The 15,160-nt window shown below is 40.8% G+C and overlaps 1 protein-coding gene across 2 annotated transcripts; it reads right to left on the bottom strand.

Moving 5' to 3' along the window:
- Window positions 1–191: 191 nt before the first annotated feature.
- gnb2 (guanine nucleotide binding protein (G protein), beta polypeptide 2) lies at window positions 192–12,188 on the bottom strand. 2 transcript variants are annotated; one of them, XM_026183010.1, is made up of 10 exons: window positions 12,094–12,188; window positions 10,318–10,397; window positions 10,161–10,199; window positions 9,551–9,657; window positions 8,130–8,193; window positions 7,730–7,892; window positions 4,467–4,533; window positions 4,150–4,351; window positions 3,003–3,219; window positions 192–1,269 (listed from the first exon to the last, which is right to left on the bottom strand). In XM_026183010.1, exons 2-10 carry the CDS (start codon window positions 10,372–10,374, stop codon window positions 1,163–1,165), a joined length of 1,023 nt encoding a protein of 340 aa, XP_026038795.1. In that variant the 5' UTR covers window positions 10,375–10,397; window positions 12,094–12,188; the 3' UTR covers window positions 192–1,162. The 2 variants fall into 2 exon arrangements, with proteins under 2 accessions (XP_026038795.1, XP_026038794.1); XM_026183009.1 differs by having other exon boundaries at window positions 10,318–10,400.
- Between the last annotated feature and the right edge of the window lie 2,972 nt (window positions 12,189–15,160).

Here is a 15,160-nt window from a genome sequence, read left to right on the forward strand (position 1 = left end):
ATATATCTAATAAAGAGGCAGGGGACTGTATATTCCAATAACCCATGTATGTCTATATCAGTGCTACTTTCAAATCTCAGGTTTAAGTAAAAACCTGAGGTTGTATAATGAGAATACCTGACAATATGCACTTAATACTCAGTTAAACGTGTCAGTTTTAGAAACAATTTTAAAAGGAAAACACAATAAAAGGCAGGAGAGGCAGTTATTTATTAATAATATGTACAATTATAGTAATGTCCAGATAATACAGTGACAAAGTCAAAGTTTGATTATTGGCTCCTACTCAATAAGACGTGCTTTTACTTCTCAACTTCTCTTAATCTCAGGTTGTTTTGGATTCATGTAACTGTCTCAGTATCCTCTGTTAATAAGTGTATTTGAGGCACACAGGAAGAACAGGAATAAAATAAGTGTGTAGAATTGGGGGGGGAAAAAAAACAAACTGGGTGAAGACAGTGACTGTGTGACGTTCTGAAACAGATGAAAATCAGTTGATATCTTCATTGAGCTCAATCATCTGTTCATCGGTGAATGTTTTTCCTTCTTTCTTACTTTCTTTATGTAAATGCACTCAGGTGGTTCCGCCTTCACGTCACCACTGCTGAGATACGTGTGGTAAAGAGACCGAAACAACAAAGAAAAATGAGTCTGAGGTGTATTTCGAGCAAAGTCATAAGACAAAAATATCGGGTAACATTCGCTCCACTGCTTAACACGAGAAGCAGTATGTCTCATGATAAGCATGTGTGAGAATGAGTGCGTCAGATAGTGTTGATGGGATTTGTGTTTTCGGCCGAACAGCTGAATATTCGGCTGTATTTGGTCATATTTTGACCTGTTATGTGCATGTGTGTGTTGCACTGTGGCCTTGCTGCTGTGTACTTTCATCGGCGGTAGGTAGTGTGAGCATGTGTTTAGGTCTTGTTATCTTATCCTGCATACAATACGTGTGTGTGTGTGTGTGTGTGTGTGTGTGTGTGTGTGTGTGTGTGTGTGTGTGTGTGTAAGCTCATATCTAAGTCATATATATTATGTACAGTATAATGTTGCGGTTCGTCTGTGGAATCTTACATACAGTGAGAGTACAGGGTGCAAACTGTGTCCCAAGATAAGAGCGGTGTCTGTTGGACGTGTGTGGTTCGCTGTTTATGTGCATGGCTCAGTTCCAGATCTTGAGGAAGCTGTCCCAGGACCCGGTGCACACCGCCATGCCGTCATCCGCCACGCCCAGACAGCTCACGCGATTGTCATGGCCTGCCAGGACTCCTGCAGGAGGGCCGAAAAAAACCCTAAAAGTCAACTTGTCATTGTGCAATGCACTTCTTCAAAAATCAAACAGTGAGCATACTGTTAACTTAAGATCGATGCTACGGTTTGTATCCCCCTGTTTCTTAAGTGTGCAGACAAAGATTTTGTTTTTCAAAAGGAATCTTTAAAATCTAAATGTGACCACATTTTTATCTATTTATTTTTGATGCAATCAGCGGCAAAACAGACTCACGATGTTCTTTCTACAATGGAAACGAATCATTGTTTGGAAAGTTTGTCCCAACACTTGTACTAAAATTCCTGCTACTGTAATGACTGTGCTTAAGGCAGACTGTGCTGCTCTTCCATCACTGAACTTACTGTCAATTCTTTTTATGCTTTCATATCTTTTTTTTTTGTGGTAGGATGAACTTCTGACTCACCAGCATGTGTGCGCCATACGGATGATCTGATATCAGATCGTGTGCAGTATACACTCTAGATCTGCTTCCTGCAATATATATCGCTACTTTCTGAAGTAAATAATTATACTTCCTGTTGTACAGTACTGTCCTAATAATGCCTTGACCTTGTAGTAATACAGATAAAAGGGCCTCTGAAGGACTTGTTTCTATTAATTTTCAAAGCTGAACTTAAGTTATAAGTTTAGCCATTTCTGAATCTGTGAAAAAGGCATAATTTTCACTTATTTAAACGATTTAAGGTTATTCTCTGCTTTTGATCTTCTTAAATGTGTTTTGATTAGCAGTACACAGTAGTACACATGACACATCTTGTATAAAATGCTTTAGTTGCTGACCTGGCAACAGAGAAAAATGAGAAGTAAAATAGTGATTGTTTCCACAGACGCATGCAAAAATAAAAAGTCGTGACCAGAGTTATTACAGTTTAGCATTTTAGAATTCGTTTTTATTGTTATTTCATTTTGAGTTTTTGTTTTTTTATTCAGTTTAGTTTGTTAGTTTCATGGGGGGATTTTTGTGTTTGGTTTTATTGTTTGAAAATGTTTCGTTTTAGTTTAGTTCTTTTTGTTTTAGGGTCCTAAACAGTGTTACATTTTAGACTTTTAATTACTCTTGTAGGGAGGACATATGTCAGAGGTAAAACCAGTAATGTTTTTTACATGTAGTTTTAGTTTTAGTTGAATTTTAGTTAGCTATAATTTAGCTATAATAACCTTGATCTTGATACATGGCAAGCAGCTTAATTTCCTCAAAAACAAACAAACAAACCCCAAAACACAAATAAAGAATTACATTTTTTGCAACGACAACTCCGTTTAGAAGCAGTTTTAGTCGCACTATTTTTTTTATTCAGATTGTGTTTTCTATGTTTTTGATTGAACTCTTACAGCTGAAGCTCAGATAGGAGTTTGGTGGAAAGAGGCTCTAACCAGAAAAAATAAAAATTACAACCAATTTGTTATTTCTGTACTTTAAATCATTGTTATCAGCAGTACTTGTATACCAAGCTCCCCTCTCATTTAAACTGAACATTGTATAAACCTATTTGTTGTTTCAGGCATCAGAAAACTGCACACCTACATACAATCATCCCTCTGCAGTGCAAAAATGAATCACTAAACTAAGCTTTTATTTTAGCACTGAAAAATCAAAAGAAGGAATACTACAAAAACACGTGTGGTGTAATTGATAGATAATCACTTCATCTTCACCTTAGCTTGAAGATGAACCTTCCCTTTTCTCTGTTCTCTCGCTTGCTCCACCCACCTGCTCTGTCTCCTTTCATGGCATCCCATATGTTGCAGTTGAAGTCGTCATAACCAGCCAGCAGCAAGCGCCCGGAGCGGGAGAAAGCCACAGAGGTGATGCCACAGATGATGTTGTCATGGCAGTAGAGGCCTAGCTCCTGGTCTGCGCGGAGGTCAAACAGCCTGCAGGTGGCATCGTCAGAGCCTGTGGCAAAGGCGCTGCCATTGGGAAAGAACTGGGGAGGAGAAAGTGAGGATGACTCTTATTTATTATTTATTTATATTTTTAATTATAAATAAATATAGTTACAGCATAAGCTGCTATAGAGAGTTCCTGCCTTTCTTAAATCCCTTAATAAGACAGAAAACTGAATGGGATCAGTGCTTTAACACCGAATCTGTCCACCTGCCACACTGTCAGATGGCCTGTGCCATCAACCCAGACTCCCAACCGGAGATCGTCTCCTGAGATGATCAGGATGTTCAGATATGGTGTTAATTGATAATCTTGTTAATCCTGCAGCGCGCTTCCCATTTAAATCCCTCCCAAAGCTGGTGGCTGGAGACAGTGTGTGACGTCACCAAGACAAATCCTGGAGCTGATGCTGCTGATGACGTGTTAGACAGTACTCAGGAGCGCCAGAGTGCCACTTAAGGCCACAGATTAGCTTATAACAGTGCCAGGAATTCAGAAACTCATGATGTGTCTGAGAATAAATGTCTAAAATGGTGTCTCAAGCATACCAACTCCATCCAGTTTCTTTAATCTATGATGTGGGTCAAGCTAAAAAAAACCCTACGTTATGCTCCTGCTGACCTTGTGTGTGTTGTGGGGGTTTCTCATCCTCACACCTTAAACCCTGATTTTGAATGTAGTAAATTGGAATAAAAGTCCTGTTGTCTTTTAAAACTCTAAACTGCATTTTAAGATGCTGCTTTTGAGCGACCTTCCAATACTACATTTCCCACAATGCAACTCAAAAGCATCTTTCATTAGGTCTCCTCTGCCTGTCACATCAGTGATGCAGCTTCATAAAACTCCACGGCCAGAGCACTCTTCTGAAACAAGAGCTCTAAACTGCACTTGTAAAATATATAATCCGCGATTTTAAGAAGAATAAAAGCAGTTGGGCCTACAAGGGCACCCGGTCCCTGAGGACACTCACACAGACAGCGTTGATGTCCGATTCGTGGCCCGTGAAGGTCTGCCGGCACATGCTGTCCCTGATGTCCCACAGTTTGATTGAAGCGTCGCAGGCTCCCGACACGAAGGTGTGCTGGTCGGGCGAAAGGGACAGACTCATGACATCACCGGTGTGGCCCGAGAAAACTGTGGTCTGCTGACTCGTCTCGATATCCCACAGTGCACTGGGCAAAAAAAGCAACGACAACAACAACAACAAAAAAAGCACAGGGTTAGTGATTGGAAAGCAGGAAAACGATGCTTAGGCTGCACATGTGTGTGTTGATCTGTGTGACTCACCATGTGGTGTCTCCTGAGCTCGTGATGATTTGATTGTCATCAATGAAACGGCAACATGACAGGTAACCTGAGAGAACGGAACGCACAAACACGCGGATGATGTCAGTGACACTTGATGACGCATTTTACATTAAATTACTACTGTATAGGAGAAGAATGTAAAACGTAAATATGACTATAAATTTATTGTGAGTGTACATATAGAGCTACATGTTGTCTCTGCGCCACTAAAACTACTCATTCGTTTAGATGTTTTATGATATATTTTGTTGACATATTTTACATGATTACTACTTTAAAGCCTTCTTTTTCAAGCGTCTTTTTGGGATCATTTTTTTAATTTCTTTGAAGCTGCAATGATAGATGCATTGACACATCAGCAAAGTTTGCAGATGACCAGGATTTTGGAGCCATTGGAGACCTTTGACCTTACTTATAGTATAGGTATTAATTATTATTTTTAAAATATTGGAGTATTGGAGTCCAAAGACATGCAGCTTGTGGGGATAGGTTAATTGGATAATCCAAATTGCCACTAGGTGTGAATGGTTGTCTGTCCCTATGTGTTAGCCCTGCGACAGACTGGCGACCTGTCCAGGGTGTACCCTGCCTTTCGCCCTATGACAGCTGGGATAGGCTCCAGCACCCCCCGCGACCCTGAAAAGGATAAGCGGAAGCGAATGCGAATGCATGGATGGATGGATGGAGTATTGGCCTTCCCAAAACCTCGATCTAAACCTTTCTGGACTATGTTTTTTTTTTTTCTTTCAAATTAGTCCTTTATTTATCCAGGTAAAAATCTAATTGAGATTAAAAAAAATGTAATTTTCAATAGAGACCTGTATCACATAAGTACAAGACATTCAAAACAAATACAATATCCTGCACAAACATTTGAAAAATACGCAATAACAGATCATTTAAGAGCGAAGGAAAAACCTCCAGTTTAAATGAACTTTACCAATTCTGCCAAGGAGAGTGCTAAAATATCCGGGCAGAATTATGCCAGAAGCTTGTTGGTGGCTACAAAAAGCATCTGGCCGAGTTGTAACTTGCTAAAAGACATTTAACCAAATATTAGCAGGTGGTGTTGTGTATACTGGATTATAGAAACAGCAAAATAAAATCAAAGTTTTGCACTCAATTCTTATTTTTAAGTCATTAAAAATGTCTGCTGTAAAAAAATAAATTAAAAAAAGATTCCAACCTGGTAAAAGAACAGTTCAATGAACTCATGAAAATCTCGAAACTTCATGTCCACGAGTGCAAGAAACCGTAAGTTTAAAGTTGTGTATGTAATGTAGTTCTAAGATGCCTTTTATTAGTGTGTGAGCAAGCTGGGTGTGCTCATGAAACGCACGTCAGAGTGTACTCTTTCCATGAGCAAACACGTGGGCATGTGGCATGTTTGCATCCTGCATCTGTGGTCATAATAATCTATCCACGACTGCAATAAAAAGAAGCTTTTCCATAGGTTCAAGAGGAAAGATCTGTTTACATGTGGTGCCTGTATGTCTGCGTGTCTGTGCCAGTCCTGCTGTTGTCTTCTTTTTATTACTTCTGATTTCCCACACTGTCGAACTCTTCTCATCATTATTTCCATCATTATCAGGCTAATTCTTGTAACCTTCTTACCTGACTTCTTTAAGCCAATCAGACTCTGTTATCTATTCTTTAAATGTGACTTATTATGCTTTTCACTGTTCCTTTGTTATATACATATAATTACATAACATAAACATAGAATTATATCATTTCATATTAAAGACGAACAGAAAAACAAACAAACAAAAAAAAACCCCTCAATGCCCTGTTCCAGACACTTTTTTCTATTCTCGTCTTCTGTTAGATGTCAGTGAAGAGGGAAAAAGTTCTGGCTTTAAGCACAGCAGCCCCACCCACCTGCTGTTCAAACTGAAGAGGCAGCCAATCAGAAGACAGCTGGCTTTAAAGCAGGAAGAAGGCTGCTAAAATTCTTGGCTTCAGACAGTGGATGAGCTGAGAAGTGCCAGGATAAATGGGGCTTATTTTGAACTGTAAATTGTGCAAAGCTGCTCTAGAAGGAGTAAAAATGTGGAGGGTTTTTTAGAGATTGGTTGCTTTTTCTACTCATTTTCAGTCCAGTCCCTGTACCTGACCACTTTCAGAGGAATGTTTTTATTTGCCCTGTAACACTGGCCTATGAATCATTCAAAGAAGAAAAAGGCATCTAACTCAAGGGATGAACCAGTGTTGTGTCAACACATAACATTAATCCCTCTACTGTTCACTGAGGCCTTGTCTGAATGGTCTCAGTGGAAGGGTGGCTGCCAAGAAGAGGCATCCCAAACAGGTCTTTACACAAGAAGTGGACTGAAAAGCAGTGGCAACACATCTTATGAAGTGATGGATCCAAATTTGAAATCTTTTGGTTCAATACATTCCAAGGAGTTCAAGAGAGAGGTACATCAGTGAGTACCTACGACCATCTGTAAAGCATGGTGGAGGCTGTGATGGTTTGGGATGACATTTCAGCCAGTGGGAAAAGTACCACCAGATTTTGATCCACCATGCAATACCTTCTGACAAGCATCTGATTATCCAATTAGCAAATGCTTCCTTTTTCAGCATGACAGTGGCCCTAAACACATAGTCAATGCATTGACAATGGGTAGAACTGGGTAGAACAAACACATCTTTAGATCGCTGTCAGTCACGGATCGGCCTCCCCAGAGCCTGGACCTCAACATTATTGAAGCAGTGAAGGATCATTGTGACAGAAAATGGAACAAAAGGCAGAAACATTCAAAGAAGAGCATTGCAAAGTTCTTCAAGAAGCTGCTATTCCTGACGACTTCTTGAAGAAAATACAATCAAACTGCCTAAGAGAGTTCAGAATATGCTAAAGAATAAAGGCAGTCATACCAAATTTGGACTTTCAAGCTCGTTACAATTGTGCAAACCTAGTTTTTGCTAACATACTGTATTTACATGTATGTTTGCACATTTCAATAAATCATCTACTTCACGTTTTTCTTGAAAATATAAAATCAAAAATAAAATACATACAGAAGTTATAGTGTCACAAATCAGAGTCACACAGACAGGAGTTAATATCTCAGCTCATTAAGACTGCAATTAATTAAGCATGTAAATGAAGTCATTGTTTAGGGGTTTGGGAGTGGAGCTTTCCCACGGGGGCGTACGCTCATCTGAAACATCTCATCAGTTTTACTCATGAGAAGATTTTAACATAGTTAGCTTAGGGCGCCATGTTCTCTCACCTGTATGGCCAGGTAGTTCCCTGCTGACCCTGACATTGCCCTCGCGTGTCTTCAAGCAGTAGATGGAGCAAATGTTGTCGAGGCCTCCGCAGGCCACGTAGTTCCCCGAGGGAGCGTACGCACAGGTCATTACCCAGGAGGAGCGCAGGGGGATGGCATGTATCTAAGAAAAGAGAGGTAGTTTAAAGAGCATAAAATGGGCAGATATTAACACTGAAAACACACACGATGATGCCACTGTGACTCTTACAATCAGTCACAGTAACACTGAGAAAGAAGCCATTATGGAAAGTCAGCAGCACTTCTACAAGAGGAAGATGTTAGTCCACTTTCATTTCAAGTTCAGACAAGTCTTCCAGCTGGAGACGTGCCGTGTTTTTTGTCTTTTTGGTGATTTTACCTTGTTAGTTGTGTAGCTGTCCCAGACAATCAGTTTTCCATCTTGAGAGGCACTAACCAGAAGCCTGCAGACACAAAAGGGGAAAAAAAACAAAAAAGTTTTGAATAATACAGGATCTCTTTAATTTTGGCATTTGAGTCCTGTTATCACACTGCGCTCCAAACCTGTTGAAACATGCTTTTCCTGTCAAAACACTGCAGCCTGAGATGATTCTGTGAGTTCAAGGTGAAGAATCAGTTGTTTTAATGTTTGCCTCAGCCAGAAATGTTCATGGTTAATGCCTGAAGTCAGCAAATGATTTCACAGAACTAAAATTAAAATGCTTGCAATGCTTGTCATGCTTGTGCTTTTGTATCGTGCCGCTTTGAGCTAAATGCTAACGCGAGCCTGCTAACAAGCCCACTATGACTGTTTGGCTTGTTCATTCAGCATTTACTAATTAGCGCTGGCAATTTGCATGTGTGAGTGGAAAATCAAGCATTACATCTTCACCAAACGTGCTACAGTTCATCTCGAGCAGGTATGTCCCATGTGTCATTACAATCCACTAAATAGCTGTCGAGGCATTTGTTGAATCATGAAGACAAAGAGTGGAGCATATTTTCACTGCATTACAGACAGGAATTATTTATTATAGGACTTATATCTTTTTCTCCTTTGGAAAACTGGGTAATGCAGTAGTCTAAAAGCTCCATCAAACAGCCAATGAACTGAAATTAATTCCCAGGATGGACACAGGTGGCCTAAAGCCTATTTACACCACTTGCAAATTTTCTGTGGGTCAGATGTGATCCATATGAGGTGGATCTGTGGCTCAACTGAGGTGAGGAGACTCACATTGAGTCAGCTCCATCAGTAAAGGCTAAATGCCCAGAAAAATGCAGAAGTGGGCCAAATTTAGGTCAAACATTTATTTGTATCCGCCTTTTTCTATTCTAGCTAATATAGATAGGAAGTGGCTACCTGTGGGGCGATCGTGGCTCAAGAGTTAGGAGTTCGCCTTGTAATCGGAAGGTTGCCGGTTCGAGCCCCGGCTTGGACAGTCTCGGTCGTTGTGTCCTTGGGCAAGACACTTCACCCGTTGCCTACTGGTGGTGGTCAGAGGGCCCGGTGGCGCCAGTGTCCGGCAGCCTCGCCTCTGTCAGTGCGCCCCAGGGTGGCTGTGGCTGCAATGTAGCTTGCCATCACCAGTGTGTGAATGTGTGTGTGAATGGGTGGATGACTGGATATGTAAAGCGCTTTGGGGTCCTTAGGGACTAGAAAAGCGCTATATAAATACAGGCCATTTACCATTTATTTACCTGAAGTGGCTTTGATGGCCGATTACACTCAACCATTTTAGGTGGAACTTTAATCTATAGTATACAAAGAAAAATTAAACCAAGAAGCAGTCAAAAGCATTAGAAATAGTATGGACTCACCTAGAGTCTGTACCCCAGTGCATGGCATAGATCTTGGCCAGATGGCCACGGAGGGTGCGTCTTGTCCGCATCTGGATCCGCCCCACAGGATCCAGACCAGCAGTTATCTAAGTTAGTAAAGTTAGCAAGTTAGCACTGTTTTGATCATTCACTGGGTGTGTGATAAAAGGTTTGGCAGAAAAGTTTTGCTAAAGAGTAACAGTACAGTGGCTATCAGACACCGAAGGCAAGACCGGGACAGAAATAACTAATATCACATGTCAAATATGACAATATGAATAATGCACCTGTAAAAATAAATTCAGAAATTATTGATGATTTATACTACTGCTGGTTCAACAAATGGCCGTCATCTATTATTTCTAAATTGTGCTACAAAAAGAAAAGGTCACTCCTCTGTGCAGGTGAAACCTGGAGACATGTTGAGAGTAGCAGGGATGGATTTTTTGTCCTATAGAGTAACATTTGATCAAAAACAATAAAAAAATAGCTTTCCTGCTTTCTCCACTGTGCCCAATATCATGTTATTAAGTATATAGGTCCATATTGACGCCAGGTTAACCCATCCCCAGGTGACTGACATACATCTTACACATTCAGTTGCTCTCACCTGTGTCAGGGTTGAATCTCCACATGCTTTCCTGGCGTCCTAATGGTTATGAAGTCACAGGGAAGGGGAAAAAAAAGAGGACACCGCTAGTAAATAACAAATTTTCCAGTATTTTATTCAATGGTAAAACTGTTCACAGCAGACACACATCACTCACTCGTATCTGGTTCCGAAGCTGCTCGGCCTCCTGACGAAGCTGTTCCAGCTCACTCATTTTGAAACTGTCCGAGCTGTCACCTGCTGGATGGGGCACGACTTTAAATATCACACTCTATTATCAAATAAATCTAAATGAAATGAATATCAGTGCATATTAAGTTTTTTTGGGATTATCATATTTTTATACTTCCTAACCTACTAATCCAGAGGTCTACTTTCATCAATAATTGAACGCTACTTGCATTTGGGGAAATAAAATAATCAAATAAAATCCCAATTTTAATCTCTGAGGTTTACTGAACCCACAGTGAGGGAAAAAAATACAACTTGTAATCTGTTTATGGCTGTACAACCACCCATCCTGGTTTAACTGAGGAGAATAATCTGCAATGACTAAGCTGCTATCAAAAAGCCAGCATTGCTACCAGGCACCAGATAGTGAGTGAATGCTCACTATCTGGTGCCTGGTAGCAATGCTCATACAAGTCCAACTTTGCACTAATGCAGGACGGAGCAATCCTTCATTTGAGCCGCTGACTGTGTTTAAACAAACACTTCACGCTGAAGAACAGGGGAGTCCCTAATTTCTTAAATTACACAGGTACACGAAAACTGTTCATCTCAATGTTGCGCTTTCCAGCGGCGTGCACTACAGTATTTCCTGTTCCTCATGGGAAAACAGTTGCACATTCAAATATTCTCCCAAACAGGTGGCCTATAGATTTGCATATGTGAAGCTATTCAAATTCAAGATAAAAACCCCAGATAGCATGCATACAGTAGCCTACACTGTGCAAGGAAGAGCAATTAGCTACAGTAGACCACTGTTCCCTGGAGGGACCTGCGACCAGATGGATCACACAGCACTAATGGAAGCCAAAAGGGGTGCATCGTGGGTCTCAGTCTCCTGGCACAGCTGCTCATTTAGCCAATCAGGAGAATAGATGCTGCAGGAGAGGAGGATGAGGAGGAGGGAGGTAGAGAAGGGGGTGTGGGGAGGGGGATCATATATCAGGCCATGGGTCCTGCCAGATGCTCAGATGCATGTTTTTGCTGCTTCTGAGCATCAACTGGCGGACACGCAGATTTGTGCTGAAGTCAGTGGGTAAAGAGTAGCAGAGAGTGAGGACACGCATATCACACTGCCGCACTGATGATGCATGGCCTAGCAGCGACACGACCCTTGCTGCTAGGCCATGCTCTTTATAAAAGGTTAATATGGCAGGTCCTCGGTGTCCCCAGCACTTCTGGCACTCCACCAACCTCCGAGAGCATGTGGTAGAACAAAAACGCAAAGATGCCAGGAGTGCCTGGCCCCACCCCTTTGATTGCACATCTGATGTGGAGGTGCTCTAACATGGCATGGCTAAAATCTGCCTCCAACCACTGCATGCCGGGCATGAGTGGATGTTTGATGGCAGAGGATGTGAACGCATGGCCTAAGAGCCTCCCCAATGAAATACAGTCAGCACTGAGGAGAACGAGGGTACAGGCCAGTCTCAAAGGATGCACTCGAGAGAGATTTTTATTTCACTGTCTAGATTTAGAGATTTACATAATTCAAAAAAGGCCCTACCCTAGCTACATCACCTCACATATTGATCAGCACAGTCATAAAGGCCTTCATCACGTCTCATTTTAGACATCGAGCTCCTAAAATTGCGGATGTAGCTAATCGTATTTGGTCAAAATGATGCCATACGCACACCATCACCCAGCCACACACACAGGCTGACCTATCTGCTGTCACAGCGTTTGGATAATGGGTGGCTACCTGTTAATTCTCCCGATGATTTTCCTGCCCTTTTTCCTCCCCCTGCTGCAAAGAAAAATAAAAAAAGAAAGAAACTGAAAGCAACGTCCCCCCCTCAAAAAAAAAAAAAAGGAAAAAAAAGACAAATCCCGCGGAGGATTTAACTACAAGTCTTTTTCAGTCATTAAAAATCAAGTTCACAGGAGATCCACTTTAAAAGTTCCGTGTGTCACGATCAGCCTGTTTCCAAACCCTTCAGTAAACAGGCAACCGGAGGAGGGCTGCACACATTTCCATTTCTCTGCTTTAGCGGAGCTCCTGAGGAAAAAACACACACACAAGATGATATCTGCTGCTGCCGAGCTGCTGTTTCCTCTACGGATCGTTTCCACTTTTCACACACGGCAACCTAACAAAAACATCTTCGTCCAATACGGCGTAAACAGACGGAATTGGCCCCAGCTCTTTCCCCGGCCCGCATCAGGGATCGTCCATTAAACACTATTCTCAGTCCGTTTTACTCCGAGTCTTCGTGACGTTATCCTCGTTTCCTTCCTCTCTTTGGTTTCCTCCTCCCTCTGCCGATACTTCATCAGGATAGACGCCTCCAAGTCGGCAGTGAATTACAGAGTAAAATCCGGAAAGTGCAACAAATATAAATTATCAATAAATTGATTAATTTAAATTTTAAAAAGGACGAAGAAGCGTTTAGAATTCCAGCCTTCACGCAAGATGTTGTGTTTTCCTCTTGCAGACAGTAACCAGAGGCGGCCCTTACCGCTTGGGCAGTATCCACACGGTTCCTGTTTTTTTTTTTTCTTTTTTTTTTTCTTTGCTGAATATAATCATTTAGTAACAGGGTGCCGGATCACGCGGTGAGCGCTTGCAGGATCCTCAAATCCGGGCATGAAGAAGTCAACCACACCCATCTTTTAAATACACGTAAATCCAATGCCCCCCGCCTCCTCCTTCCTGTGCAGACCACTACTCGGGGGATCCTGTGCTCACATGGACAGTTATTGTCTCACCAGACACAGGTCGATTACATTTATAAAAATCTACAGCATATGATTGATGGATTTTCAGGCGTTTTACAGAAAATATGAATTATATGTCTAATTTCACGTGACATTGAGACGATTTCAGTGAGATGAAGATGTTGCAATGCATGTTTGAAAAAAAGAAAGAAGATTTAGTAGGTTTAAACAATCACTGAATCACGTGGGAGCTTGACTAGTACTCGGATCTATCCCATAAATCTATGAGTGCACCAAACTGAGGATGTGTCCGTAAAGCCCCTCTCCTCTGATAAACATGTCCTGTTTATCGTGCTGTTTCCTGACGAGCATTTCTGCCTCAGCTGGGTGTTTGACCTTCACCGTGCAGGATGATGTGTGTGCAGAGTTTTCCCACCTTTGTCCCCTGATGAATGCACAAACATGAATCTATGATATTACAACTTAGTGGGATCAAGAATGACTGTAATCAGTCAACCCTCACAAGGGAACTTTTTGTGGAGAAAACTCTTTGAGAGTATTTTTATTTTTTATTTTTTTGCAGAGAAATGATAAAATGAATGAAATGCAGGTTGCAGAGAAGTAACAAAAAGCTTTTAGCGCTTAAGTGTGGATTTTCTTAGTTAAAGTAATCGCATTACTTCGAATTTACTTCTGGAATATTTAAGATCTTAAGCAAATGTTGAAAATATTAAACTTAAAATAACACAATACTAATATTAATGCAATATTATGTCATGAAGGGCCAAACCATTATAAACAAGAATACATATGGTTCTGTATAAAAATCTTCAGACATCCACACTTTCATTATATTTAGCTATGGGAAAATGGTGCAGAGATTTATTGAAGCATGTTAAAACACACATGGAAATACAATATATCAGGCAGAAACAGAGTTTAACAATTCTAACGAGCTTAAAAGTCAATATTCGATAGGACCACCTTTATTCTTCAACACAGCCTGAACTGTGCTAGGCAGCTTGTAATTTCTCTAAATAGTCTTCAGGAAGAGTTACGGTCTGGACTCTGGGGAGGCCAGTCCATGACTTATATGTGGCAGTGTGTGTTTTTCTTTCTAGGTGTGCATTTACTGCATTGGTGTGTGTTTGGGATCATTGTGATGCTGAAAAATAAAGTAGGTAAGCAAGTAAAGTTTATTTATATATCACCAAAACCAAAGTACTTTACAAGAAAAAAGTAACATAAAAATAAATAAATGGGTTCCTTAAAATTCATGGTCAAGATGTTCACATTATTTTTCCCATCATACTCATCCAGTTAGCTGCCCCTCTCTGAGCCTGGTTCTGCTGGAGTTTTTGCTTCCCACTGTCACAAAGTGCTTCTTCACAGGGGACTGTGTCATTATTGGGGTTTCTCTCTAATACTGTAGGGTCATTACCTTAAATATAAAGTCCCCTGAGGCAACTGTTGGTTTGAATTTGTGCCATATAAATAAAAATGAATTGAAATTAAACTGAATTATTAGATAAAACAACACAACAGCAACCTGTCCTCCAGCAACAGTTCCATTTCAGCTGTTTCCAAAGCTGTATTTCATCCGCTCTGATTTAAAGACAACCACAGCTGATGCATTTCTGTTTATGTATGGACACAAAATTTATCACATATGCAGCTGCAAGACCATTTAAGACTTTAAATACAAACAGCACTACTTTTTAATTCTTTAATACACAGTGAGCCAGTGCAAGACTGTCAACCCTGCAGTAATATGGGGTAGTTTATAGATGAGCAAGAGACTAACTCTAATATAGAGAGCATTAAAGCTGAAAATCATGCTCATACCTTCCAGAATTGACAATTTTAAAAGAGGTTTGAGTATTTATTTAGATTGTTCTGATAGGGCAACGCGTTAGCATTGTTCTCTCCAGGTCAGTGGGGTTAGGTTAAGTGGTGACTGCTTCTAAATTGCCCATAGGTGTAAATGTGAGTGTGAATGGTTTTTACCCTGCGCTTTAATAAAAGTAGTTACTTTGTAAATCAGAGTTCATATTCCCATCAAATTCAACAAGATTCCCAACACCGCTGGCTGAAATGCAGCCCCGAACCAT

This window comes from Astatotilapia calliptera, chromosome 10 (genome assembly GCF_900246225.1).
Source record: "Astatotilapia calliptera chromosome 10, fAstCal1.2, whole genome shotgun sequence".
Taxonomy (NCBI): Eukaryota; Metazoa; Chordata; class Actinopteri; order Cichliformes; family Cichlidae; genus Astatotilapia; species Astatotilapia calliptera.

What these genes read in the sequence shown, in the direction of transcription:
- gnb2 (XM_026183010.1), bottom strand. Translation starts at nt 10,374, where the DNA reads ATGAGTGAGCTGGAACAGCTTCGTCAGGAGGCCGAGCAGCTTCGGAAC. An exon ending in GGAACTACCTGGCCATACAG is followed by an intron (nt 4,534 to 7,729) that starts GTGAGAGAACAT and finishes CCGTTCTCTCAG; the next exon opens with GTTACCTGTCATGTTGCCGT. An exon ending in CATGAAAGGAGACAGAGCAG is followed by an intron (nt 1,270 to 3,002) that starts GTGGGTGGAGCA and finishes GCCCTCCTGCAG; the next exon opens with GAGTCCTGGCAGGCCATGAC.